The sequence below is a fragment of the Chamaea fasciata genome, unplaced genomic scaffold (assembly GCF_029207755.1).
Source record: "Chamaea fasciata isolate MVZ Bird 193981 ecotype frontalis unplaced genomic scaffold, bChaFas1.0.hap1 SCAF_15, whole genome shotgun sequence".
Taxonomy (NCBI): domain Eukaryota; kingdom Metazoa; phylum Chordata; class Aves; order Passeriformes; family Sylviidae; genus Chamaea; species Chamaea fasciata.
Genome location: NW_027094100.1, coordinates 2,719,714 through 2,747,157, shown reverse-complemented (window position 1 = coordinate 2,747,157; position 27,444 = coordinate 2,719,714). Strand labels below are relative to the sequence as shown.

Here is a 27,444-nt window from a genome sequence, read left to right as displayed (position 1 = left end):
CCTGTATGGAAACTGCTGGCCTTTGGGTTTAGTTCTCCCCAAAGAGAGATTGGAGAGAGATTTTTATGCACTCGGGTCTTTTTGTGGTTAATGATGCTGACATTGGGTATATGGAATGCCTGCAAAGCAAGATTGCACCAAAGCACTGCTACTCAATCTGCCTTTTTATGTCGTTGATAACAAGATAGAAGAATTCTTTATCTCTAGATAATATTGAGTAATGTATTTTACTTACTATTGAGTAAGTATTACTGTTGCTTTGGGTGGGAGGTGGTGAAACATTCTAGTGGCTGTATTACACCAAAGGTGAATGGAATGGAAGAAAAGAAGAGCCATCTCTAAAATGTTATTTGTTTTATTTCATTTAGATTTTCACACACACCTTTCTGAGAAATTGAAAGACAGACAGACAAGCTGGCAGCAGCTGGCTGAGACAAAGAACTCTCTAATACGTAAGGTTTTTTATTTTGCTTAAACTGTATTCTTTGTAAACTTAGAACCTAGTTTAGAACTTGTGTGTTGTGCAATGTTTAATCTTGTTCTGTGTACGTTCTGCTTGTTATGTGTTGTGGGATTTTGGTTGGTTGTTTTTTTCTTCCTGGGTATTTATATTCTGTTGAATAAACCAGATCTCTACTACTGATTTCTATCTCATTGTTGAGTATTACCTTCCTGGTTGGATTGAACTGATTTAGGGGGTTTTCACTGGGAGGTGTGGCTGGCTGGTGAAGGAGCTGTTTTCCCTGAGCTGATGTGGGGCTCATTCCATGGGACGAGGACAGATAAGACATGGCAGAGATGCCAGATCTGGATAGTCACAGGCACAAATTTAAAACAAAATGGTACCTGCACCTGTACTTTCACAAAGGCAAATTGCAAATGTTGTATTCCACCGGTTAAGGTTTGCATGGGACACAAGTTTCTTCAGAGAATTTTCAGTCAGACTTTTGAGTGAAGGATTTGACTCTGTTCATCTTCAGTCTTGATCTGAATTTTTTTTCATCTAAGAGTATGACATTCAGACAGTCACTCTTGACGTGCCCCTGAAGTTTTGTATCTTAGGGGCTGAGCAGAATAATCAGGGGGTTGTGTTGGGGTTTGTGGGTTTGTAGGGAATCATGCTATCCTAGACAGGGGTTTTTGAAGTGCCATTGCTCCTTACGCACATTCCTGTGCTTCCCTGAGAGTAAAACTCCCTTGGGAGGAAGGGGATGTTTGGGGAAAAAGCCTGCAATGCACTTTTTTAAGCAAAAGAAAGAATTGCCAGGCTGTAGTAATATAAATCAAGAGAATCTCAAGGAATTTGAGTACGACCATAATTATTTGGTGCCATCTTCTTCTTGATAATTCTTAAATTCAATTTTTTTTTTCATTCTTTGCATATGTACACTTATACTAACTCTTGTGTCACCATGTGCTGTTTGTGCTGTTTGTGCTGTTTTTGAAAAAGCCTTTTGTCTTCGACTTGGCAAATTTTACCTTCTATTTGATTACCTAATGCGATAAAAGATGGATTTTTTTATTTTCTTCCATTGCACCTCTGACCTGGTACATACATGAAAGATACCTTTCTCTTTGGGCTTTTTTTTAAAGCACCTGCATAAATGCTTTGCAAGATGAGGGCCCTAACCAGGAATAATACTCTGCTTAATATTCAAATGAGATCGAGGTTTTCTCGTCACCCTCGTTTTCTGATGTACTTCTTTCCATAATTGCTTGATTTTTTGGTAAAAAACTAGTGAATGGCATTGTTCTTTTAATCTCAAACAATGTCTGGGCAAATATTCCAGCAGTTACTTTAATGAAATTCTGGAAAGTGCTGAGCGTGTGTGACCATTTCCCAGTTAATGCAGTCCATGAGTGTTCAGTGTGTTTTCAGACTGGAGATAAGGACTGTTGGTTGTTTCCGTGCTTCTTGGAAGAGTGGGAGCCAGAGCTTTTGGTAGAGTAATTAAATTTCCATAGTGCGGATGTACAATGCTAAAAAAAACTGCCCAAGATGGTGTGTGTATGGTTGGTAATAAAGATGAAATTAATAAAGAATGGAAATGATCCTGAACATATCCCTGCATTTCTGAAGCATTCAGGATTATTTGTGTTGCAGGAGGATTTGGAGACAGGTGAAATTGAGTGGGTTATGCTATTTAGGCTGTACTAAATCTCAAAGAATAATGCTTGAATGCATTTTCCAGGATCACAGAAAGGTTTTGCCTTACCAATTGCATCCCGCTGAACAATATCTTTCCTCATTTGAAGTTTTGAGGCTTTTATAGAAACAAAATATTGTTTCTCTTTGGTTTACTCCTTTTTCCTTGCAACCTGATACTCTTCCCAACTCAAACAAATTTTATTGATATATTGCTTTCAGTTTTTGGTACTGTGCTTGTTTGGGGCTCTAGAAATTAAGAAGAATGTGAGAATGTGTTAATAACTATACCCAGCTCAAAAATACTTGATAGCATTAATGCAGTTACTGGCTTGATTTAACATGCATTTAAGAAAAGAATTGAACTGAGACAAGCAACAGAAAAACTCAGAACCTTTTATGACTTCTACGAGTCTAATTTCTTGGACATGCTAAATCTGATCTGAGTAGTGAAATGGTTTGTTGAATGCTCTAAATGTGGTGAGAAAGGTGCACTGAGCTTGTTGACCCAGATGTGCTGCCTGGTGATATCAGCCAAATCTTTGATGTTAATAATTCCAGGGACTTGACCAAAAGCTTTATCTCTGCTCCTTTTAAACAGTGCCACAGGATTTTTTACATCAATCTGCATGCTGCCAAAACCAGACAGATGGCACTAACCTTGGTTTAAAGCCTCAGCTGGCTGAGGATGCATCCAAAGAGTATTGCAAAGCTTGCAGTGTGCATGTTGTGTCAACAGAAGAGGACTCTTTGTATCACCATGAGTAGAGCCCTCAGACTTTGCATTTCAAAGGTCCCCAGTCCTCATGTGTGCTCATCTAGAGCAGGGATTGCTTTGCAGTGCTCTGATAAAATGATAGGTTTTTTCATCTGCTCTGCCTTTGCTTTCCTAAGGTCACAGATGGCACTGGTGCAGCCACAAAAAAGGAGGAGAAGTGATGAACATGGGTGTTAGAATGGTCAGTAATCCAGAAATACAGCCAGAAGGATTGTCAGATTCATGTTCTGACTCTGGAAAGAAGGAATAAAAATGTCTTACAGAAAAAAATGTCTCCCCTCACTAGTATTTGAAGTAGTGAATCTCACCATTTCTGAGTACACCTTTTCTGGAAGAAGAATTTTTTGTAGATTTAAAAAAACTACAGCAAACAGCCCACCCTGACCCCCCTTCCCCCCAAAAAAAATCTCAAATCTATGTCAAAATAAGAATTTAGAATTAAAAACAAAATCCAACTAACAAAATTACCAGCCCAGCCCTGGCTTCTTTTCGGAGCTGTAAAATAATGTAAGACAATTCCAGCGATTTATCAAAATAATTTATGTTTTTAAAGGATTCCAGAAGTATGATGTTGATTTATATATATATATATATATATATATATATATATATATATATGTATAAAGAAATGTAAAAGTGTGCTGCTTAGGGTATGATATGAATAGGACACTGAGAGGCCTCATTAAATGACAAAGGCAAAAGGGTCAGCTCCTGGTACAGTGTGTGCAAGCCAACCTGAACCGGAGTGCAGTAGAAGACTTGACAGGGAGGGAGAAAGGATTGAGTCAAACAAATCATATTGCAGTGCATGAACAGGGCATTTTTACGTTCAAATTCTAGTGGACGTTCTTTCAAAACTCCATGAGGAAGACCTGGGTTTATCATTGGATTTTAGCAGTGATTTCTTTAAGCAGCCAAGTCTGGGTTGTGCAGTTATTCTTCATGCAGCTGTCAGCCAGAGAATGGAAACCACACGGCCAAAAGTGGGTGATAAAATAGCAAAAACGTGGGAAATCCTGAGGGAGAAGTAAATCTCTCTTGCATAGGGAGTCCTAGAAGCAAACAAGCTGACTGACAGTCCTACCAGGTGCTTCTTCTTGGAGCAATGTTACAGAATTTGTCTGAACAGCACCAGTATTGAAAATAAAGGATTTGAAATTTGCTTAAGAAACAAAAGAGTTTGGGTGATGAAAGGCTGAGCTGCTGGCAAAACCCTCGATCATCTCAGATTTATACAAATCGATCTCCGGTGTAATGCACCATGTCCTAAAAACTGGGAGCTACAAACAGAAGACATTTTATTTTAAGGAGTTCTGTGACAGCTTATAAAAAGTAGCTTCTCCGCTTTTTGCATGAAGCTTCTACCTTAAAGATACTGATGAAATAGGTGACAATTTTTAACACAAGCGGTGACAAAATAAACACCATCTGCTAGTGTTGGCTTATTCCATAGTCTTCTCATGCTGGGTGATTTTATTTCACCTTTTTTCTGAAATAGTTAATGACACATCTGCTGTGTGGTGGAGGTGCATTTTTGGTGATTAAATGTGGACATAGGATCAGAGAAAACAGTAACAAAACTTTTTCAGGAAACCGAAGAACATATTAGTGCCATAAGGAGCTAACAAACTAACTGTGTTGATAGCTTTTCTTTTTTTATTATTTTGACCTGATTTAATGTTGGATCAAAAATTTCAAATTATATTTGTTCTTTCAAAATTGATCTTTATCATGGAAAACTTCTCATTTGGCCTTTATTTTACCAAAGCAAAAACCTTGCCACTGCGACATCCGTATTCCTCCAAGCAAGCCTGGTTTTGTAGCACATCTGTGAGTCTGGGCATGTGGAGTTCAGAGCAGGTTTAGGTGTCCTGGGGGATCAGGGTCAGATTTGGTTACATAGGAGAACATATTTAAGGCACCATAATGCACAGTGGGACCTGGAGGACAAAATAATGAGGTTTATCTCGAGGTCCAGTTGAATTCTGGACAAAACAAAATTGTTCCTACATGCAGAGCTGTTTGCTTGTACAGAGGATATCTTTATTCTGTAAGAACACATCTTATCTGAAGTATCTTATCCTGTATGAACCCATCTCCCTCCCAAGCACCCTTGCAGGGCAAAGTGACCTTGTCTCGAGTCCCTGGTTTAGGCAGACAAAGTTGTAATTCCTGATGTTGTGCGTCAGGCTTTGCTTTCTTCCCTTTGGCAGAGCTCCGTGGTCCTGTGGCTTTGAAAATCCCTTTCGTGTGTCCCCGAAGAGCAATCTCCTCCCATCACCCCAGGATGTCCCAGTTCTCCCTTTTCAGTCAGCAAGGAGAATTCTTTGTGATGGGAATTGTGATTTTGCACTTTGCTGCAGAGGCATTAGCATAATGATCCACAAAAATTCCAAGCAATTAGGCTGTTAAACCTGTGTTTACCGTGCCAAACCGTACCTCCCTGTGCTGTTACCAGTGTGAGTAGATTTTAAAAAATCCAAAAAACTAAATGTCTGCATTTCCGTGTGGATGGGTGGCCATTTATTTTTAATATTTGACTTTTAAGATTGAGATAGAAATTAAAGCCGTGGCAACTCTAGGGAAAAAGGACCCCACGTTTGGTTATGCTGTTCTCTGGTAGGTGAAAATCCAGGGTGGGACTGCAAGAGGCATGAATTCTGTCTCTGTCTAAAAGTTTCAAGTGAAAACAAATTCATTGTCTTTCCTTCCTGCCGCCAAGGTATGGTATGAAATTCTTCTCCTCATTTTATGGTTTCATAAAACCACAGAAACTAAGTTATGTAAGTAAAGCTGTATACAGTCCAGGAGAAAAATTACATCTCGGGAAAAAAAAAAAAAGCTATATATATTTTAAAAGGAATTGTCTGAGATTGTGGTTTGTTTTGTTAAGCCTTGCTTTAGCTACTGATGAACACTGGCTAAGGAAACCTTGATAGAAATATACGTAAGGTTAAACATCTGTACCCTTAGGTATTGTTATACTTTTGTTCAAACTTCATTCAAGTTTGGTTTTTTTCTTAAATAATGAATGAGTAGAAGTGCCTGCAAAGTAATATGTCATTAATGTTAATTGTTCTGATAAAAGAAAAAAAGAGCAATCTGACTCTTGATTTTTTATCTTTACAGACTGCATAGTAATTAAAAATTGGAATGAGAATTCAGGCAAGTTGCTCTAAATGTGTACCGAGTACATTCAATAGTGAATATTTGAAGTCATCCCATGTTCCTTAGCAGTGATGAACAGATTTACATCCGTTAAATACTTATATTACAAACCTTTTGGCTTGACCTCATCTGTGTAAACATTTCATTTATGAATTATCAAACCTCTTTGAAAGACAGCCTTATGTACGTGTATTATCATTTATGTTAATCGGAAACATTTTTCAAGCTGCTGTGCATGAAGTAAGGGTGAAAAATCCCTTGCTTATTCATACCCATATGTATGCTGTGAAACTTGATTAAGGAGGGAGACAAAAAGGACTGATTTAAAATATAAATTATATACATATTTTTTATGCTCATGCCATATTTCCATAGTTTAGATTTACTTGAATCCAGTGCTGAAGGTAAAAGTGTGGCAAGTCAGAGCAGAGCTTTTTTGATCAATATCCATAGCTTGCTTTTCTAAAAACTCTTTTGTTTAGATTAGGAACTGGAAGTGAAGGTGCTTTACTCCAAACTGAGTTTGCATCTGTGGCAAAACTTTTGTAGTCTCTAACAGATTACATGTTATGCTACAGGGTATTTTAAATATGGAGAAGCAATGAGGAAATTATAACTGTACACGATTTTAGACTAAGTTACTTTCAAACCCTTCTGCTTATTAAAGAATTTTACTTTGACCATGGAAAACTGCACTCAGAAGTTGTCAATGGAAGGCCAAAAATTTTGATAGAAATGTAGTGGATGGTCTGATTGTATCTGAAGATTGGAATCTGTTTGGGGTAATAAGCAGAGGTGAAAAGCCGACTTGCATAGGCCAAGTCTTGAAATCCATTTCCTTACTGGGATAAGTGAGCTCAGTATTTGAAACGAAGTTCAAAGCATTTCCCTTGTTGTTAAGATTTACAGACACAGCTGATAAAAGGTTTTTCTTGCTTCTTCAAAATTTATGTTTAAGGAAACAGCATTGTTAGGAGTTAGTATATGATCCTGTGTAATTGTTTAGGTTTTGAGTGATGGTTCAGCAGCGTGAATGTGCTTCAGAGACAGGGTTTTCTCTGGTGCTTGTGCTCAGAATCTGCCCATGCTTGATTGCATTTGGTTCCTTTTTTATTTAGAATGAAAGCTTTGCTTTCTCAGTTAAAGTCTGGGGCTGGGAAATACTGTGCCTCAAATCCCACATGGCCTGAACTACCTGGTCCCAATTAATGAAAATATTGAATATGGTGTTAATGCCAGGAGGGCCCTGAAAGGACTTACTGAAAATTACTGACATAATCCTTTTCTAAAATAAAGCATGATTTTGATATGATTAAATAGCATGTGGAAGTGGGAAATTAAGTGCATTTTTGAAAAATAAATGATCTGCAATGAGGGAAAAAAAATCAGGTGCCTTGTTTCTCATTACAGACCAGAAATTTTCATCTCTTCCTTATCTAGCCTGCAAAATCTTCAGCCTTTGAGCACCATAGAATATTTATTTTTAAGGCAAAACTCTATCACTGCCCTCCCTTCCCTTTTCACTCAAAGGATAGTTGGTCACTCTTAGGATTAGTTGGAGATGTTGCCTCTGAGTTTGGATTCTGAATCTGACTTTGTGTATCCTGTGATAAGATCCCCATTTAGGTGAACATCTATTGGTTCTTTGTTCAGTAGTAAAAACAGCTTGTGCACCCTCCCTGACAGCCTCTTACCCAGCACAGGCTGAACAGCCACATGCTGAGATTGAGCAAGTGCCTGCTTTAGTCTCTAGCATTGACATTTTCAGAGTAATAAAAGGCATCTCTTCTTTTAGTCACCGTCACTCCTCATTCTCACTGAAAGCCTTATCAAAATAACAGAGCTGCACTTGCAGTCAAACTTCTTGTCTTGTACTCATGGCAGTGAGGATTGAATTCTTCCCTTTTGGATCTGGCTCAGATCTGGCTTCACTCTAGGTTGGTTCTGAACATTGTCTGATTTAAATTTTCTAAAAAAACGTGTGAGCTCCGTGTCTTACAGGCTGATATCAGCATTTTTGCAGCTTGAAGTGAGGGTTTGTATCAACAGTCCCTTGAATACAGGAGGAAATTGAGACTAAACCAGGAAATCAAGGCCCTAAGTGCCATGGTTGTGCAGTACATGCAGTAAAGGCTCTAAGATGCAAATTCTGCAGAGGTAGAATTGATATAAACATTTTTCAGGTAGATTTAGGAATACGATAAGGATAGATTTAGATAAGGAAGATAGATAGGACTGATGTTTCTTGTATAGATTTCTTCATTTTCTGAGTCACTTGTGTGATGTGCATTATTGGCATTCCATTTCAGGTGACTCAGAGTTTGTAGTGTTAGGAAGCAATGTCATGTCAGGCGTGTGCACTTCTCAGAGTGGTTAATACAATGCTGCTGCTTAGGTAATGAAGCAGAAATAATGTGAAAAGCACTGCAGATGTTAACAATTACAAAAAATATAAATGATATTTGCCTTCCTTTACTGTGCTGTTCCAGATCTGTCCTTCCAAATCTGTGGTGATAGAAGAAATCAAGTTGTCTCAAAGTTAAATGTGAAGTAAGGGGAAAGGATAGAAGTATCTCTTAGGTGTGGGTACAGAGATACACAAATACTTATAGAGATCTGTGTAGACAATATTTGAAATCACTAAAAATCACCTGAACTGCTTCATATGAATAAAGAAATGTTCTATAAAACCAGCTGCTGCTGTTACACAATCTTTCTAGCTCTGTTTTTGTCATCAAAATGTGGTTTTGTATGCTGAATATGTGCACGTAGTTGAACTCCTTGTTCAGCTTTTAATTAATTTAAATGAAGTTCTAAATCTGGTTCCCTGTCCAGGTTTATGCTTATGACCATTGTTTTACATGACAATCAAATTAGCATTTAGAAATTCCTTTTCCTTCATTGTTCTCAATATAGAAATACCTGCTTTAATTCTTCTTTAGTTCTTGCTTCTTTCTAACCTGGACCTGGTGTTCAGCCGTGCTCTGTGAGCCTGTGCTGAGAGAAACCCTCCTTGCCTTAGAGCAGAGAAACACAGGCACTACTCTTGAAGTGGTTTCACTTAATAGTGATGGAAGAACACTTGTTTTAGTTGGAGGGCAATGTGTAACAGAATTTCAGGGGTTTTTTTCAGATATATACGCAAAGAGTTCTATTCTTGTGTTATTTCTGATAGAAAAATGTACAGAATGTAACTTTCTGAATTCCCAGAAAGACTTAAACTTTTGAACCTGATCTCTGTCAGCTTTTCTCTTTACTCCATAGTAACTGCATGTCTCCTTTCCCTCTGTATCTTGTATGTGGCAATTATTACTGTCAGGGACATAAGGTAATTAAGCTGAATTTCATATTGAGGGCTACGGGCTAAAATAAATAAACAATCTGATTTCATAATTGGCATCTTGATAAGCTCCAGCTATCAAAAGTTGGGGTTGTTTGTTTTTTTTCCATTTCACCTTGCATTTTTTCAACTCCCCGGTGCCATCTCCCAGCTGGGTGCCCCGTGGCAGAGCTCAGCTGCTGCTCATGTGCAGGCAGTGTGCCCCGGCACAGGTTTGGGAGTGTCAGCAAACGCTGGCTGTGGTTCAGTGCTCGGGTAATTCTCACTCATTAATTTGTGGAAGCACTGTTTGAACCCATCAGCTTCAACGTAAATCACTGCTCAGGCGTGAGGCACCAGAAGGTGCAATTAAAGAGGCAGTAAAACTAGATTGGGTTTAAACTGTTGCTTTTTCATAACTGAGGGATGCAAACACAAAGTTTTTCTTCCGTTATGGGAGGAGGTTACATGTCCAGAAATACACTGAAGTGTGTTGTGCTGAGAGTGCTTCCTAAAGAGAGCAAGGTAGTTGAGAATTACAGTTTTTTCAAACTCTTAACGCTTCTGATGCGTTCTTTCAGTTCTTTGATGAATATTATGAAAATGTAGAATTGAAATCAGTTAGGCTCTTTCACAGGTACTTTGTTGAAGGTTGGATAGGAATAAACTCTGTGGCACTTCTTCGCTAGCTGAAAACTGGCATCAACGTGGTATCCAAAAGCATGAAAACAAATTTCATTGAAGAAAAGCTAAGTTATGGTTTTAGTGAGTTTGCTTTGTTGGATATGAGACGTGCATGTCCCTTATGAGTTGTTGATGTCCACCTCACAGATGACAGTGCTTGTCATTGCTCAGCATGGTTCATCTGATCAAGGGCTGGTGCAGGGTGAGGAGATGCTGAGTGTTCCCAAATGCCCATGGGAGGGCATGCAAAGGGCCTGAATCTGCTCTGCAGAACAAGTTCTGCTCTGCTCAGTGACCATGCCGAGAGCCACAGTGTAAGTGATCTCTGATAAACATACACAAGATATAAACGGAGTGCTAAATGTACTCCAGCAGCTGTTTCAGTGTATTTCCTTCTTCAATAAACTGAAGAATTTGTTGAAAAGGAGTGCAGCATACACTTTGTATTGGATTCTAATCAGCCAGTTAAGGCACTCAGCAATTAGTACTCTAGAGCTGAAAATTAAAAAGTGAACAGAATTGTGTTGAAAGAAAACAGTTTATATATTGATGGAAAGAGTACTGAGGGGTTGGGGTTTTTTGGAGGGGTTTTTTGTTGTTGTTGTTTCGGTTTGAGGTTTTTTGTTGTTGTGTTTTGTTTTGTTTTTTCCCTGGGAATATCATATATATCATTCTTTTAGTTCAGTGCACAAGCAAAGCACATGAATCATTCTCCTGGATGCTTTTAAGGCCAGCATTGGTCTTTCCTGGCTAGTGCTGCCCTAAAGTAGCTTTATCTACACTGTTTTTTTGGTGCTTCAGAAGCCCTGGAAGCATAGGATATCCGATCCTCATGAGTCTTAACTACCTGCCAGATGTTGAGTTGATCCAAGATGTTTTATTCCTGCAGCTGGGTCAGGATATGGTTTTTCTCGGCAGAATTTTTTGTGGGTTTTGGGGTTTTGATATTGTTATTTTTTTTTATTTTCTATATTGCACTGAGATCTTCATATATTCAGTTATGTTGTTGACTGTGTACTACAGTTTGAGCTTTCAAATATCCTCAGCAGATTTTTTTCTAGAATGTTGCTATTTACAATATTCATATGAAGTTGCTTGAGTTGGCTTTTGACAGTTTAATATGTTTTGCAGAACTGTAACTGTAATTATCATTCTTCCAAATTTGTGTCTACTTAAACATCTGTAACTTTGGAGTTCCATAGCTTGGTGAGTTTGTTCAATCTCACTTTTAATTTTCATCCTGATGTATTATAAATTTTACCTGGTAAGTAATGGAAGGAGGGAGAACTTCAGGCCCAATGCACCTGCTGATCTGTGTTGGTGTAAGCAGCACATACTTCAGTCAAGTTATGTGACAAATTACTATTGCTTCATCTCTTTCTTAAAAAAAAAAAAAAACAACTCTGACCTCAAAGAAATGTCAGTATTGCAATTTACAGCTCCTTGTAAATGTAATAGTTCATTTTGAAAGAATGCAAGATTTGCATTTAGATACCAATAGAAAGTTGAGGACAGAATATTAGTTAATGTGCAAGAGTTGCTAAAAACATAATAAATGGAGAAAGCAGATCCTTATTTTTAAGTCACACTTTTGAAAGATATTTTGTTAAGTGAAAGTGGCAACTACTGCTTTTATATGTCCTCATATTCATAAATGCTTACATTTCCCTTCCCTCCCCTCCATGTCATGCACAAATTGGGAGAGTCAGGATTGCTAGCAGATTTCTTATTAGTGATAAGTGGTGACACTTCCTTTATGTTCATTAAAGGCTTTCTTCTGATGGAGATAAATAGATAAATGACATGCTTGGGGTTACCAGGAAGATGTGATTTCATCATTCAGTAAACAAGCTTTGCAACAGCGTTCCTGATTTCCAAGTAAGTTATGGTCACGCCAGCTCTGACAAAGAGAAACGTTTATTCCAATGCCTGAAGCTCTGACGCTGGAGTCACTTGAACACTGTGTCCTGCTGTCAGCTATTTCAGATAGATTTTGGTAAATAAAAAACTTCTGAGTTCTAGAAATAATCTCCATTATTCGCATCAAAGCACATTGCATAATTTGTCTGAACATAGAAACGTGATGTACGTAGGGTAGAAGACTGATGACTGCTGAAGTCTGCCTGTGTTCAGAGGACCCCATGTGCTTGTGCCAGCAAAGTGTACTCATCAGCAGCACAGCAGGGGACTCTCAGCTCATCCCTGCCTCTTTCTGCTCCTATTTGAGGCATCAAAAATAGGTATCTGAAGATGCAAAATGTGGGTATTCAAAATGAAGAGAGTGAGGAGTTAACCTTATGTAACTTCAAGATTGGCTTTTGAGGTCAGACCGTTGTACTGGATGACCTCAAGAGGTCCCTTTCAAACTTAATGGTTCTACAAGTCTGTATTAATAATCTCCCCGTGACATGGAAAGGAGTTAATTTATTTGTGAGACCTGTAATTTGTTACCTGAAATCCTAATAATCTTGACCTAAGTATAGGCACTTCTGTTACTGAGCTTTTTGATAACATTTTTGGAACTTCTCGTCTACTCAGAGCCGACATTGTTGCTTGGTCCACTGTAACTGCTGCAGGTTATTCCAGCAGTGGGAGTAGCAAAGAAGGACAGACCAACCATTCATAAATAAATCCCAAATTTAGAGTATTTCCCAGCACTGATCTTCAAAATATCATCCAAAAATCTCATCTGATCACTGTGCTGCACCTGAGACAGCAGTACTGCAACTTCTGTATCAGTCAAAAATTAAACTGTCTGAGGATGCCAGATGATAAACTTCTGGTTTTTCCTAGATCCACAGGCTTTAAAGGCAGCACTGTTACAGAGGCTGCTGCTATTCTTTACAAAAGGTTCACTGCCTCAGAATGTGATGTCAGTTCCATACATAAACAGGATTAAAAATACTAGAAATCACTCTGTGAGTAATTAACAAGCTGTAAATGTTCCCGTCCCTCCCACGTTGTACTGGGGAGGATCAGCTGATGTTTGAGTGCGTGGCACATCTTCAGTACACGTGCAAGGTGCGAGGGAAGGTCAGCAGTGATAATTGCTTTACAGGCTGGCAGCCCGCCAGCACTGGATCAAAATTTCAGCCTCGGAATGTTTCGCGTGAGTTTGCAATGGAGAGTTGGGTGCTGTGCTGCGTTTCACAAGACCCTGACACACGCTTTCCTTCACTCCCTTTACGTTCTGTGCCAGACATGTTACTGTACATACCTGATGTAAGAGGATTATGGCAAAGATTGCTAATTTATTGTTATTTATCCGACAACAACAAGACACAGCTGGTGAATTCTCCTGTTGGTGTCCCATCCGACATGGATGGCCACATGTACTTTTGGGATGTGTTACTGAAAAGGTATGTAGGTCTGGGGGAAATCAAGCCAAAAGGTTTTGCCTGTGTTCTCTTCCCTTGCATTCGGAAGGTTTTCCTGGCTTTCAGGGTTTGGTGTGGCTCTTCAGAACATATTTTATGGTTTCATTGTTATTCATAGCAATTTCTTTCCATTGAAATGAGTAGCTATGGTTACTGGATGGCTACTGCAGCCCCATGCAGGGAGGCTGTGAGAGGGGTTAATTGTTGGATGATGTATGTTTTCAAACTGTAGCAAGAATTCTCCAGCTTCTGCTCTGAGCTCTTATTCTTGGGAAAATAAAATTTGATCACATTTGATCACAGTTCCATAAGCCTGCCTGAAACAAGGGAATTTGGTAAAAGGTGATGTTTTAATAATGATGTTAAGCCCTTTGTGAAGAAGTATGTATTTTCTTGCCATATTTCATTCCCTAGGCAAAAGGGAGTTGCTTTAGTCAACCCTGTCACAGTTGCAGGTTACCATGCGAAATTGAAAACTCGCTCAAAATAAGTGCAGTAGAGGTTAGACCACATTGGGCCAGAGTGTTTGGGAGAACTCAGATTTGTCTCATGGGGGAAAAAAGGACTTGAGAGAAAACTGAATTAACAGTGCCCATAAGATATCTCTCACTGCTTTTAAGCTTAAAAGATAAAATTCAATTTAAATGGTTAGGCCCATGTTCACCATAATCTAAAGCAGAGCAGCTGTTATGCGTCCTGTATGCAAAGGGTTTGGAATCAATCCTGTGAGCTCCTGTGTTCTGTCTTATATTTTGCCTACAGAGCCAGGAGATCGATTTAAAAAGAAAATCAGGAATATTATGTAAACCACTAGGGCTCCTCTGCATTCCTTTGTGAGCAAAGCGGCAACAAACATCAGCACCCACACGGGGTGCCTGATAACAGCGGCTCTTCTCCAGGATTAATCGTGTTCTGCCATGGGGAGCGCAAGGCCGCAGAGCTGTGCCACACTGTTCTGCTGCTCCTGGTGCAAGGTGGCAACACATGGAAACGGGGTCTGTCAGAGGCCTGACAGTGTCGTGGTGTTGTCTGGCTGCCAGAGCACCTTGTTGGAGCTGCAGGAGCCTACATTTAAATCAAGGAAGTCATTAAGCTATTGCACATTAGATCAGCAAATAATTTCAGTGAATTTTGTATTTTTGTAGTGTGCATGTACACTTATACAAAACTCACAATAATCTGATCAGTTTTAATGTTGTTTTTATGCATATCTCTGATTTTTATTGAAAAAAAAAAATCCCGACTGGTTAGCATACATAATTGCATTCTTGTTCATTGATTACTAGCTATGAAACAGCAAAAATAGACAATGAGATTTCTCCTAATGACTATCTGTTGATTTATTGGTAATCAGCAAAGCAAATATTTAAAAGTTTAATTGTTGAAAAATAACCTATATTAAAGTTTTTATGCATCAATTGATGTGTAGTGTTTTGCTGCAGGCTGCCTGATCAATGCCTTCACTGTATATTTAGGTTTTCAAACACATAGAGGATGATAAGGTAAGAAATTGAGGAAAGGAGGTACCCATATGCTGAAGGGACATAAATAAACTTGAGTTCAAGGCAGGGATGACTATTCAGAAGCAGAACATATTGGATGTGGGACATTTTGTCAAAGGTAACAGTTACAGCAGTTACTGAACACAAAGCTGCCTGGGACAAATAATAGAAGAGTTTTTACGGTGTTAGAAAAATCTTCCCATTAACTGAACACAATATGCAGGAGCAAACATATGGATTGGTCTCATTAAGAACAAAGACATTTGTTTGAGATAAGCCTCAAAGGGAAGGAGAGAAGTGGCATTTCACTTTGGGAAAGACAAAAGAATAATGAGGTTAAATTAGAGCAACATCACATTATCACACTGGTGGAGTTCGGACAAAGACATAGTATAATAGTCTCACTCAGTGTGGAAAAAAAAAGAAAAAAGGATTGAGTGTTACAGGCACAATAAAGTTTTGGTTGGTTGGTTTTCAGTGTTAGAAAGCTTTTTCCAGTTTGTTTGGTGCTGTCATTCTGTGCAGTTTGGGCACTCCATGTTCCACAGTCAAGGCTGTCTCACACAATATCCAGAAGAAATCCTGGGCATTGTGTGTAATGTTGCAAATGAAATCCTGGGCATTGAGTGTAATGTTTCTCTTGCTCCTCTCGTGAATTTGCTCTTCTTTTCCTTTTTCAAACATGATGGTTGTCAAAGCCTTTATGTAATCTTTGGTCCTGATTCTTGGAGCTGAATGCCTGGGCTTTACTTTGGTGAGCTGTGGATGATTTTCCTTGCTCTGTTTTTTTAGTTACAGTAACTTGGGGCTGTCGGTAACCTGTGTGTCGAAATGTGTCCTGTTGTGGCTGAAATCCTATTTCTGAGCCTGACTGAAGGCAGTCACTGCATGTTCACACACTATATAGGGGATGAGAGTGCCTAGAGCAGTCTTTAAGTGGCATCTTGTACGTAGAGCACCAAAAAAAAAAGCATTTTGCATGTTGCCATCTGAATTTCCCCTGGTGCTGACTCTGAGACTTGGTTATCCTGTCGTTAGTAAATAAAGCAGGGAACAGAAGTAATAAAATGAAAATATAAGAAGTTCCCGTGTTGGTTTTGTCTCCTTCCCTTCAGCAGGTCTGTGAGTGCTGTTAGGTGCTCGTAGGGGCACAGCAAGACAGGTTTGCTGTGTCTGATGTTAGACAGAATTTCTCACCCAGGTAAGGCTGGTGCTTTTCACATTGACCCCTGAGTCAAGCAGACAGGTGCTCTTTGTCATCCCCTGGTTAAAACAAATAAATTAGTCTCAGCTTTTCCCTCACTGTGTTTTTTAGCTCCCTTGTCAACAAGTCTGGGTATCTCATGTGCTGCGTTCCTTTCTTTTTCTGAACTCTCCAGTTCACTTCTTTCCCTCCTGCTCCCCCACAGTTGTATTCCCCTGCATCTTAAATAGTTCATTTAAGAAGTAGCAGACTTACAGAGGAATTTTAATATGATCTCCCATTATGGAGATTTCAATCTGTTCCAGAATCACGATTCAATCTGTTAGCTAGATAAGAGTTTAAGAAATTTTTTAGGCTTTGAGAACTTTGTAACAAAATGAAGCAGTTCAATATGCAGTAAGCAATAAAGTGTAATATTTACAGTAATATAATGCCAAGGGAAGATATTGCTCAAATTGAGATAATAATTCAAAGGAATCGAAGATATAACTTAAAAATTAAAAACAAATGAATTATATTTAAGCCTTATAAGAAATATATATGCCTTTAATATTAAAGAGAAAAGAGGAGAATGGGGGAAGAGAAATTAATTCTTTTAGTTCCTGAGAGTCCTGTGATGTGCAAAATCTCTTTCCTGTAGCTGGGATAAATGATGCAATATTACAATGCGAAGTGCTGCAATGTCCTGCTGCATGCAGCAGGGCTGGACTGTGCAAAATAAGGCAGAAATGACATTTTGTGCCCCAGTGTGGTGCCAGTGTGGGATTTACTGGCCTGAGACTGTGACCATTAGGAATGATAAAACTGATTGTATTCATTCATTTATTTACAGAAGACAGGACAGTGAGATGGTTTTGGTATGTAGCAAGCACAGTAGGAGACTTATGAAGTCAAATTTTATCAGGAAAAGTCTCTGAAATAACTTCACTTTTTATCTTCTGCAATTATAGGACACAGTTCACATGTGTTAGTGCTTGAATGTCCTAAGTATGTGTTAAGAGGTGAACGTTTGATCGTTTTTGTAGCTTCAGAATTAGTTGAACGCATGGTTACGCTGTCTCCAGCACACAAAGAGTTTGGTAAGACAGGTCAGATAAAAAAACTTTGTTAACCTCCTCTCAGTGTTAGGGCCATTCACAGTCCCAGGAGCGGCAGAGAGCCTGGAATCAGTCAGTTATGAAAACTCTGTTAAAAATTAAAACTTTTGGTAAATTTCTATAACAGGTTAATCCAGAAGGTATTTCTGAGGAAAGAAAGCAGGGATAAAAAATACCCACAATGAAGGCAAAGTCCTGGTATCTGTAGCCAAGAACAATCACAAGCTGAGTGTAGCTGGTGAGTCAGTGGTAGTCTGGAAGGTGGGCACTTCAGAACAGGGAACAAAATGTTGTATCCTGAGAGGGGGAAAAAAGGAATTCAATTCTTGAAGAGCATGTCTTCAGTGTGATGCTGTCTTGGTTTTGAACCTGAGGCCAGACTGAAGTCACTCTGTCCTCTCTCATGTTTCCTTTTCTTCCAAGGGCATTGAGCTGGGTTATCTTCTGTTAAGTGGAATTATAAACTTCATTCCTTTTATTGATTCATGAGCAATATTTTGAAATATTGTGATTTCATTTCAAGCGAGAAATATTTTGATGACAGTGTTTGCCATCCTCCTTGTAACTCTGTCAGTGTCTATTGTGAGCTAGGAGGAAAAATGAGTAGTTGTGGCTGGGTCAGATAGCAGGAATTTACAGAGAACTCGCTGTTCTGTGTTGCATCCAACAAGGTCTGTCTTCCTTTGAAACAGGGATGACCTCTCTGACTGAATACCAAGGAAGTTCAAAACCCTCTAATTTTCCTTGAAATCTATTTTTATCATGATCAGGGACAGGCAAAGTTAAAAAGTACAATACTGACAGTTCAGAAAGGATAAAATGTCTTTACTGAATCGTGCAGGTATTCTATAGCAGAGCTGAAAATTCTTCTGGTTTTCTGGGCTTTGTCACTTTTATTGTGTGCAGCAGGTTTCCAAGGGTTCTTTATTTATTCAATTGAATGTCCGAAAGAAATTATAGTAATTAATGAAACTCACTGCAAGATCACAAAATTTCATTAGCATCAGTGACTGTCATTGACAATATCATAATTATTGGGAGAAAAATATATCTTTAATGGAAGAGATTACTTCAGACTTGCATTCAGAAGCAAATATAAACCATATATGTAAACATGTGTAGATGTATGTATGCACATTAGAATTATTTGACATGAAGCCAGGTACAGAACTAGGGTGTCTCTGGGTGGCTTAGATAAAATCCCTTTGCATAATTCACATTTTGAAGCTGAGCACTGACCTATTCTCCAGAAGCACTTTAGAAGTTCTGAGAAAAATTAATACAATGCTCATTGTGTGTAATGCCCAAAGACTTCTGGAAGGTGTGCACGAAATCTGTTTACCAGGTGTTAGTGCTGCACTTTTGCAAATGCTTTCTGCTGCTCTTAAGAAAAATGGTTGTGGTGACTCAACTACAGCAGCTGATGCACCAATTCTCTCTCTGTGCCAGATCCCCCTCTGTTTTTGAAAGTTCCCAATGGGGAATTCACACTGTCATGGGAAAAAAAAAAAAAAAATAGAAGTAGGGAAGAAATACCTTTAACATTTGAAAGTTTTGCTGATTTTTCCCAAGGTCTCCTACTGCAGAGAATAACAACATTAAAGAAGGTAGGGTGTTAAAATATTTTCAGTGCTGCCCACCTGTCAATCATGTTGAGTCTTCTCGGTTTTTCACGGTTCTGTTTGTTTGAAGAAGATCAAATCTGCACTTTTTATACCATCCATCAACTGAAATGTACCCATTGATTCCAAAAAGGTATTTTGACCCTGAAAAACCAATTACTTCTCCTCAAATCAAAAGACAAATGTGGAGGTGTTTCCATGAGTAAAATAGCATTTTAAAACATCATAAAGCGGAGATAGGAAGGTAGCAATAAAAACACTTTTTAAAAGACATATATTTTTAAGCACTTGTCAGAAACATGAACCTGGTGAGATGTGGAAATGTCAGACACATTACATGTGCAGGACGTGCATTTGGCATTTTGCTGTCAGCAGGGGAGTTCTTCTACAACTAATTCCTCAGGAACCACACGCTGAGTCTGTCTGCAGGGAGGAAGGAGGGCTAGGGGTAGAAGCATATATTGTTTATTTTGTGGAGGTGTATTAACAGGATATTTTTTTTCTCTTTAAGAGAAGACCATGAGTTATGTCAGTCACGCTGTATGATAATTTCTCTGGAGTTGGAATAAATTCCATATTTTATGCAAAACATGAGTCAAGCTGCGGAGCTCACCAGTGCAGGTACAAATGGGCACTTTCTAGTACACAATATGAAATATTGATTAAAAAAAATCCTATCTTGCAATTCACATGTGTTTAACAAACATTATCTGCTGATGAGCTACTGGCTTTAGCAGGGGAGCCTGTGTGGCAGTGTTTTTTTGGGGGTGCTCTCAGACACAAGGAAGGGGTGCAGGGACTGAATCTCTGGTTTTGCCATTTCAGTTACTTTCTCTGCTCCCCCCTGCACTCAGCTGTCCCAGATTATAACCCATGTGGACATGAGCAGTGAGTGCTGGCCCCAGAACAGATTCTGTCCCGGCGGGGCTATGGATGATGCTCCCATTGTTGATTCCAGCTGTGGATGTTTAATTTGACACAGCTGTTGCAGCACATAGCCTTAAGGGCATGGTGAGGGAAATGGGACTTTAGTATCACTGTCAACCTAAAACCAAATATCCTGCAGGACAGTATCACATGAAACCAATATGTTAATGAATACACAGAATATAGGGGTAGTTACAATTTGTTTATACACTGTTTCCCATAGAGACCTTCATAAATACGCTCAAAATGCAAACAGTTATGATTTTTTATCCTCTTTTAGGCTGTAAACTCCAAATGATGGAATCAATATTGTCCAAATTTAGCAGCGGTATTAAATAGAGAAGCAACAGTGAATGGAAATCCAGATTCATATCAAATACTTTCCTTTCCTTATTGCATTTTTTTCTAAAATTTTAATATTTATTATGGTTATATTATATTGTCATGGTTGCCACTGATAGGCAGGTTTTTTGTAACATGATCAGAATACAGTGAAAGAATAAGACCTAGTTCATAGTCAGAAAAATTAGATATGGCATTTTAAATATTCCTTTGGTTCAGGTAGATGTGATTTTAAAGTTTAACCTGCATGAGCAAAAATTATATAGACTTGAATGTTGAAAAAAAAGTCTTTTTCAAGTTAGTGAGATGTTCTCGTCCTAATTTTGCTCTCATTAAGACAGTGCTTTTCTTATGTGAATCAAATACAGTAATTGAGTGCATCTTCTTGTTACGAATTCAGAGAAGGCAGAAACGGAAAGGAAAAAAATCCCTTTTTGTTTCTTTTTTTTTTTTTCGGTATTAGGCCAAAAATTGTGATTACTGTGCACTACAGCATCACTGACATCAAATAGATGCAAATACTGAACCACATTTACTCCAGCAGTAATCATTATTTGGCTTCTCATGTTCGGCAGCAGGAGTGGTTTTGCTGTACTTAGCTATAGTTAACTACATAGGGAAAATACAACTAGGAGACAGTGAAATTTTTTAATCTTGCAAAATAGTTCATTAGTAGATGAAGGAAAAAATCTTTCTTGAAGAAGTTTTTAAAGCATCTTTAAGCAGATGCTTAAAAATGTGTAACTTACTGGACTGCTCATCATTGTCCAAGGAGGCTGTAAAAGCTGAATTATCCCCTGCTTCGCTTGAGGCAGCATCACTGGTCCATGTTAGTAAAAAAATGTTTGACTTTCTTTGTAAAGTCACCAGTGAATTGTCAGGCACTGATGTTCACTGAGTGCTCTTGGTCCCTGTACACCCACCTCTGCTACACCAGTGTATGTGGAAGACAGCAGGGATTGGGGTGGGTTAATGGGCTGCTGTGTCAGCTCCCCCTGTGAGGCTCATTCTGTCATTCCCCTGAACATCCCTTGGGGTTGGTGAGTGCCAGGTCAGCGTTCCCTCATCCAGGTGCCTCCTCCAGGATGTCTCTGTGCTTCATCTGTGCTGGCCTTCTTCCCACATTTGTACCTTGGTGTTCTTGCTATCGCTTTGTGCAGCAAGGGCTGCCGAGGGACTGTCCCTCCTACAGCAGAGGTGACTCAGACATCAAGATATATTTAATTTCTATCCAGATTATTGCAGTCATAGATCTCTGAACACCTGAGCCAAGAGAAGTGCAGGGTGGTGAAACAGGACCACGCACTGTATAAAGCAGTAAAGATTTGTAGCCTTACTGTGGAGTAGAACTGGATTAATATTCTTGGGATTAGTCTTAAGTTTTCTTAAATGGAAAACAGTAGCAATTATTAATACTTTTCATTTTTATGTCACGTGAGGATGTAAAACATAAAGGGAATTATTCAGCCCAAAATTTGTCACTGGCTCTGAGCAGAGAAGGACGTGCAATGACACGTAAGAGAAGGTGGGGGAAAGATTCAGTAATTGCATTTTATAATATGAAATTTTCATTTCACAGAAACACTTTTTTTTTTTTAAATTTTAAGCAGCATAATTTTGGTTTGGTTTATAGTCTCTCTCAAATGAAACCAAAGCACAACTGTAAGTAGTGCACTTATAGAGGAAAAAAATTCACCAGCTGTAGTTTTTCAGTGTGCTTGGGGCTAGCCTGAGGACCTGACTGTGCCTTTGAACCGTACTTTGATTCCCGCTTTATCTGTCGGGCTCAGAAATGAATGTAGTTTTGACCATTTAAACTTCTGGGTAGAGAAAAGTCTTTATTCTTTGGTGTCATAAAAGAAGGAAGAGAATTTGATTATTTGGGGATGCTTCCTGAAAATTTCAGTGACACCTCCAGATCCTCCCAAGTTTTCTATCTAGGTGGTGAAATTTTTCATTGGAATCTTAGTATTTGTTACAATGTGAAAATATGCTTAGAGTAATCTTAAGAAATAAATGATAGTGTGTGGGGCTGGACTTTTTCAGTAGTTGGTTCTAGGTTTTCTTGGTTTCTTACTTTTGAGAAAAGCATCTAGTTTTTCCTATACTCATGTACTGATACATCTGCACAGAAATGCACCTGTAGCTATATGCTGGTAATGGACACTGAGCACCAGTGAAGGGAAGGAATAAATGGAAAAGTGTTTTGAATCCTTTAATATTTAAAAGTAGTGTCATTTTCATGAAGCTCTCTGTAACTTTTCTGAATGATGGTCTGAGTCAGCGTTAATGGGATTTGAAGATGCGATTTCATGGTGCTCTAATTATTTCAATCCTCGTTTTCAGACAATGTTTTATTAATGACATTGTGTTAAAAGCCTGATAAGTTACTCTTAAGTGTTGCAGGAAGAGGGGCCTAATTAAAAAAAAAAAAAGAGAGAGAGAAATATGGTTCTCACTGAGGATTTCATGGGGGGTTGTTTTTCTTAGTGGAAGCATTACCATTTAAGACGTTTGGTGCAAGAAAAAGAACTTCAGTGAGCACAACTTAACCCTAGTGCTTGATCCTTCACTTGTTCATTTTTATGTCTCAAGTTATTTAATGGAGTGCTGGAATGGCTGCTTTGTTCTTCCAGCCTCGTGGTTCTGGTATTTGTTTTTTTCCTTCGTTACTTTTGTCTTTCTGCAACTTAGAATTTGCAGTGTTGAGCTTACCAGATGATCAGTAAATGTCAAACAAATCAAAGCGTTGCTGCCAGCAGGGCTATTGAAGAGCCACGTTCTGAATGTGACTGTTTTTAATTGATTCCTGAGAGGTCAAAATAGAAAGTGCCAATGCAGGAGCATCAGGGAGTCATGGAAACAGGCCCCAGCAGTCCAGCTTTTGTTCTCCAGGTACTTATCCATGTCTTCTTACCTTGAGCAGATGTGAGCACCTGCTTATGCTCAAATATATAACCACCCTAAGAAGTGCTTAACATTATAATATAGTTTTAATTTTGCAGGGAATTACCTTATCTCAAATCTGGGAAGGCATTTCAGGAGAACATTCCCTAAAACTGAGAGGGGAAGATATTTAGCAGAGTAGCACCCACCCTTCAGAAACAGCAGGGGCATGCTGCAGGCTCAGAGCTACCAGCAGAAGGTGTCAGTGATGTTCCTGCTCTTTCCTCTCCTGCATTCCCCCTTCATCTCAGTGATGGCAGCTTCCTCTTCGCTCATCTGCTGGGATGAGGAGGATTGCATGTGCTACATGGGCCGTGTTTCCTTCTCCTTGCCAATCTGGAAGGGTTTCTTTGGCACGCCAACTGTCAGCAGAACACTTTGGGATGTGGTGATGAGGTTGCTGTGCTCCAGCCCCTGGGTGCCAAGTGCAGTCCCAGGCAGCGCTGCCCAGCCAGGAGAGGTGTCCTGTGAGTCAGCCCTTCTGCAAAATGTGGTGTAATTATGGCTCAGCAGAGAAACAGGGGCAAGAAAAGGGTGGTATGTACTATTCTTTACAAATAGTGTCCTTTAAACTGGTGGCAAATGGCTTCTGTGTTGGGTTGTTGTTTTTTTTTTCTAGTCCCTTCAAGATTTAACTCCTCTGTTGGCTCTCTATTCTTTTTTCCCTTTTAAACTAGGCATGTAATTTTGCTTTTCCCCAGATAACAAAAATATTGGTCCTAGGAAGTTTCAATTTAAAAAGAAGAATTTTTGATCCTCCGTGCAAAATGTGGTTTTCGTGTTTTGTATCTCCGCTTTGTAACCTGCCTGTAGACAGCAGATAACCACACAGTTCACCACAGCTTCCTCACTACAAAAAATAGTCGAATCAATTTAAGGTAAAATACAACTTTTTGTATTTTGATGCTACTTCCCACTCTGATTTATCAGAATAGTTACATTTGCATGTCAGATGCAGAAAGATGATGATCCCCAAAATCAGGCTTACTCATCTATGTAATCATTTTTGAGCATTTTCTAATCAGAGATGCCTTCTGCATTAGCATTGGTGATTTTCAGTTGCACTGATACGTTTGTTCTGTATTTGTGATTAATAAGCTGCTTGGAATATTTTTCCACTTGACTGTGTGAGTTTTCACCTGTACAAAAAAAGGCATTGTTACAGAGACTCCAGAGTTTGTCCTCTGTGTGTTTGTTCTTAGTGATTTCATATTCCTGAAAAATACTTGGAAACTGTGAGTTTCCGAGGGTCTGTTTCACTACTCTTTGCTATTCTGGCCTCCACTTGCATACTGGGAGGGAATAATCCATATTTATGATTTCTGGATAAATGTTCATGCTCAGTGTGTCAATGGAGAGGTCTACCAATCCTAGGCTATTTTTGCTACAACTGACTGAAATGTGCATGCAAATAGATATGTAGATGAATTCTTCAGCTCCACAGTAAACATCCACAGTGAGCTTTATCTACTACAGGCATGGAATGATAAAGCTTTGGCAGAGAAATTTCACCCACAGCCTGAGATTCCCATCTTGGCACTTGTGCAGTGGCTTGTGTATGCCCAAATTCCAAAGGTGGTGGTGAAGGGAGCTGGGTTTGTAATAACTGGGGTAGCAGAGCAGCCCTTTGTATGCAGCCAACGTGCCTTCAGTGCTCAGCAGAGTTTGGCAATTACATAGATTTGAAAGTTGAAAAAAAAAAAAAAAAAAAAGAGACGTCTTTTTCAGGTTAGTGAGATGTTCTGGTCCTAATTTTTGCTCTCATTAAGGCGGTGTTTTTCTTACGGGAATAAAACACAGTAATTGAGTGCATCTTCTTGTTATGAATCTAGAGAAGGCAACTGGATTCACGTGCCTGTTAGAAGCTTCCCCACACAGGAGAACAATGGAATGAAAGAATGGCCTAAAAATACCCAGAGCAGTCACTAATATGCTCTGATACAGCCAGGGAGGTTACTGGGGAGAAGAAACCCTCGTGTTTCAGTGTGTGATACTAGTAAGCATGCAAATTAGATGTTGGTGTTTTGTCTAGATGATTCTGTGGCTGTCATATTTCTTTCCATCAACAAGGTTAAAATGTATGTACAGTTAAATAACAGATCTAAAAATAAGAAGAATTTTGAAGGGCAGGTTATGGACTAAGTCTGACAATATCAATGTGCTTATTTTCTATAAATGGATTATTTTTAGAGGCCTTTTAATTTTACATCCTTAGGCTACACCCGCATCCTTTTTTAAAAAGCCTTTTTGTGGAGTTTGGGGGATTGTAACACTGAGGCTTTCAAATAATCAGCCCCTTCTAAGAGTGGGAGCTTGAAGCAAAATACCAAATAAGGGGGTTAGTCATACTAACAGCACAGAACATATGTGACTCAGTATATGTAAATAGCACCAGATTCAACAGGGTAATAAAGACTGGCATATGCTAATATATTAGACTTTAAAGGAGGTGGCACAAGTGACATGCTAAGGCAAATTGCATTGTTCTGCCGTTCTGTAGGCTCCCAATAACCTCTGGCCCGAGGGCTTAAGATTCTTACTACTTGAAAATAAGGAAATAAAGATAGAATTAATCTTGTCTTAATTTGCACTAATACAAACGATATGCTATTAATCAAAGTTAATCATCAGTAAAATAAGACAAGCACTTACAGAGTGATCCATCCTGCACGCTTCATCTTGGGATGGCATGGGAGAAATGCCCCTGCTTTGGTGTGCACCTCTGTCCATTAACTGCAGAGGTAACTACTGGACTAATTATAATTAGGTAAGTATTTTTAAATTAATTGAATCAGTGGAATCAGTTGAAGCTCATCCTAAACATCTGAATTAAGACAAAGGAGAGTGTTTCATTTGGAATTCTCTCACAGGTTAATTGCTCTGCTCTGTCCTTTGGCATCAGTTGTCTGCTTGCTTCTCCATGGAGGGCACTGGGAGACCAGAGGTGCTAATTTTTCACTGCTGTCATTGGATTCATAGCCTAAATTTGGATATTCCCAAGACTTGTCTCACTTATGCAGATATTCTCAGGAAACTGGATAAGAAAGAGTAGCCCCACTTGTAATATTCTTTTGACTTAGCTTTTATGGTAAATAAGTTTATCATTTGCAAACAAACAGTTTTCAAAGCGACGGCATTGCTAACCTAGAAATGGATTTCTTAAAGTGAAGAATTAAAATACTTTCAGACAACAGCATTGATTGCGCTTGTCCTGTAAAGATTTTTTGAAACAAGTCTTGATCACAGGAGCAGTGTCTTGGTAGAACTTCAAGAAGTCCTGTGCTGGGGCACGGTCTCCACAGTTGTGCATCTCAAAAGAGCACTCAGGTTAATGCAGGAGAGTTCTTCTGGGGAAATCTTTTGAGGCTTGAAGACAACATAGACACACATAACCACTCCCGAGTTTATCTGACAGTCTGTCCCCTGAAGTTAAGCTGAGAATTCTTTGAAGAAATGTTTTCAGTGCTTTAGGGCTGCTTTGTCTTTGAGGTGTTTATGCATGGGGACTCAAATTGTAGTTACGGGCTCACAGTGGCTGCAAAGGCTCAGGTCATAGAATGGAGCTCTAAGAATTTCACAGAGCTAAAGAAAGGCTTCAGTAGGGCTGCCACTCAGCTCTTTCCTTCCCAGGTTGTGGCTGGCACTGATTTCTCCCAATGAGTGTCACTTTATCCACACCTTTTTCAGCTATCTTGGCAAACCCCATCCAGAGCCGTGCATCCATCCCTGCCTCGCGCCCTGTGTGCCACAGCTCCTGGGCATCACCTTCATGGCTCTGCCCCAGGAGGTTCTGTGGGGCAATTCCCTGTCTGCACCAAAGCCTACACTCAGGAGTCCCAAATCTTTGCCAGTTGCCTTCCCAGGCTTTCTCAGAATCCCAAACTTGGTCGTGTCAGGATCTCTTCAGACTGATACTTTGTGCAGTCAAGTAGTATTCCCTCCCTTTCTCATCCTTGCTCTTTCTCTGTAAATCAAGGGCCCTTTTTTTCTGGTCATGCACATCCTTCTGATCGTGGTCATGTCACAGATTACTGAATTAACTTGAATTTCTTCCTGATTGTTGCCCAAACTCTGCACAGTAGCAGCCAGACACCTGAAGAAGGTGCCTGAAGACCCTCCCTTAAGAGCTGGAATGTGCAAAGTGCCTCTTATTTTCCCTCGTATGTGACTCCTCCGTTTGCAGCTCCTCCTCCTTTACGTTTGTTTCAGTCTGTGATGAGTGCTTGTACCCCCGGGGCTATGTTAATATATTTACTGACAGCTGTGGTAAAAATCGAGCTTTACAGATGTGCATGAGCACATATGCACGTATAACATTACACTGTATTACTT

At 39.3% G+C, this 27,444-nt stretch overlaps 1 protein-coding gene across 7 annotated transcripts in view; it reads left to right on the top strand.

The window, feature by feature from the left end:
* Positions 1-27,444, top strand: part of TENM2 (teneurin transmembrane protein 2) — a 615,717-nt gene that overhangs the window by 328,909 nt on the left and 259,364 nt on the right. For 2 of the 7 annotated variants that reach the window (XM_066196985.1, XM_066196983.1), the window contains one exon: positions 369-452. The exons of the other annotated variants lie outside the window; for them this stretch is intronic. In XM_066196985.1, the coding sequence (XP_066053082.1) occupies positions 369-452 (84 nt within the window). The remainder of the gene's footprint in view (positions 1-368; positions 453-27,444) is intronic. 7 annotated transcript variants of the gene reach the window in all.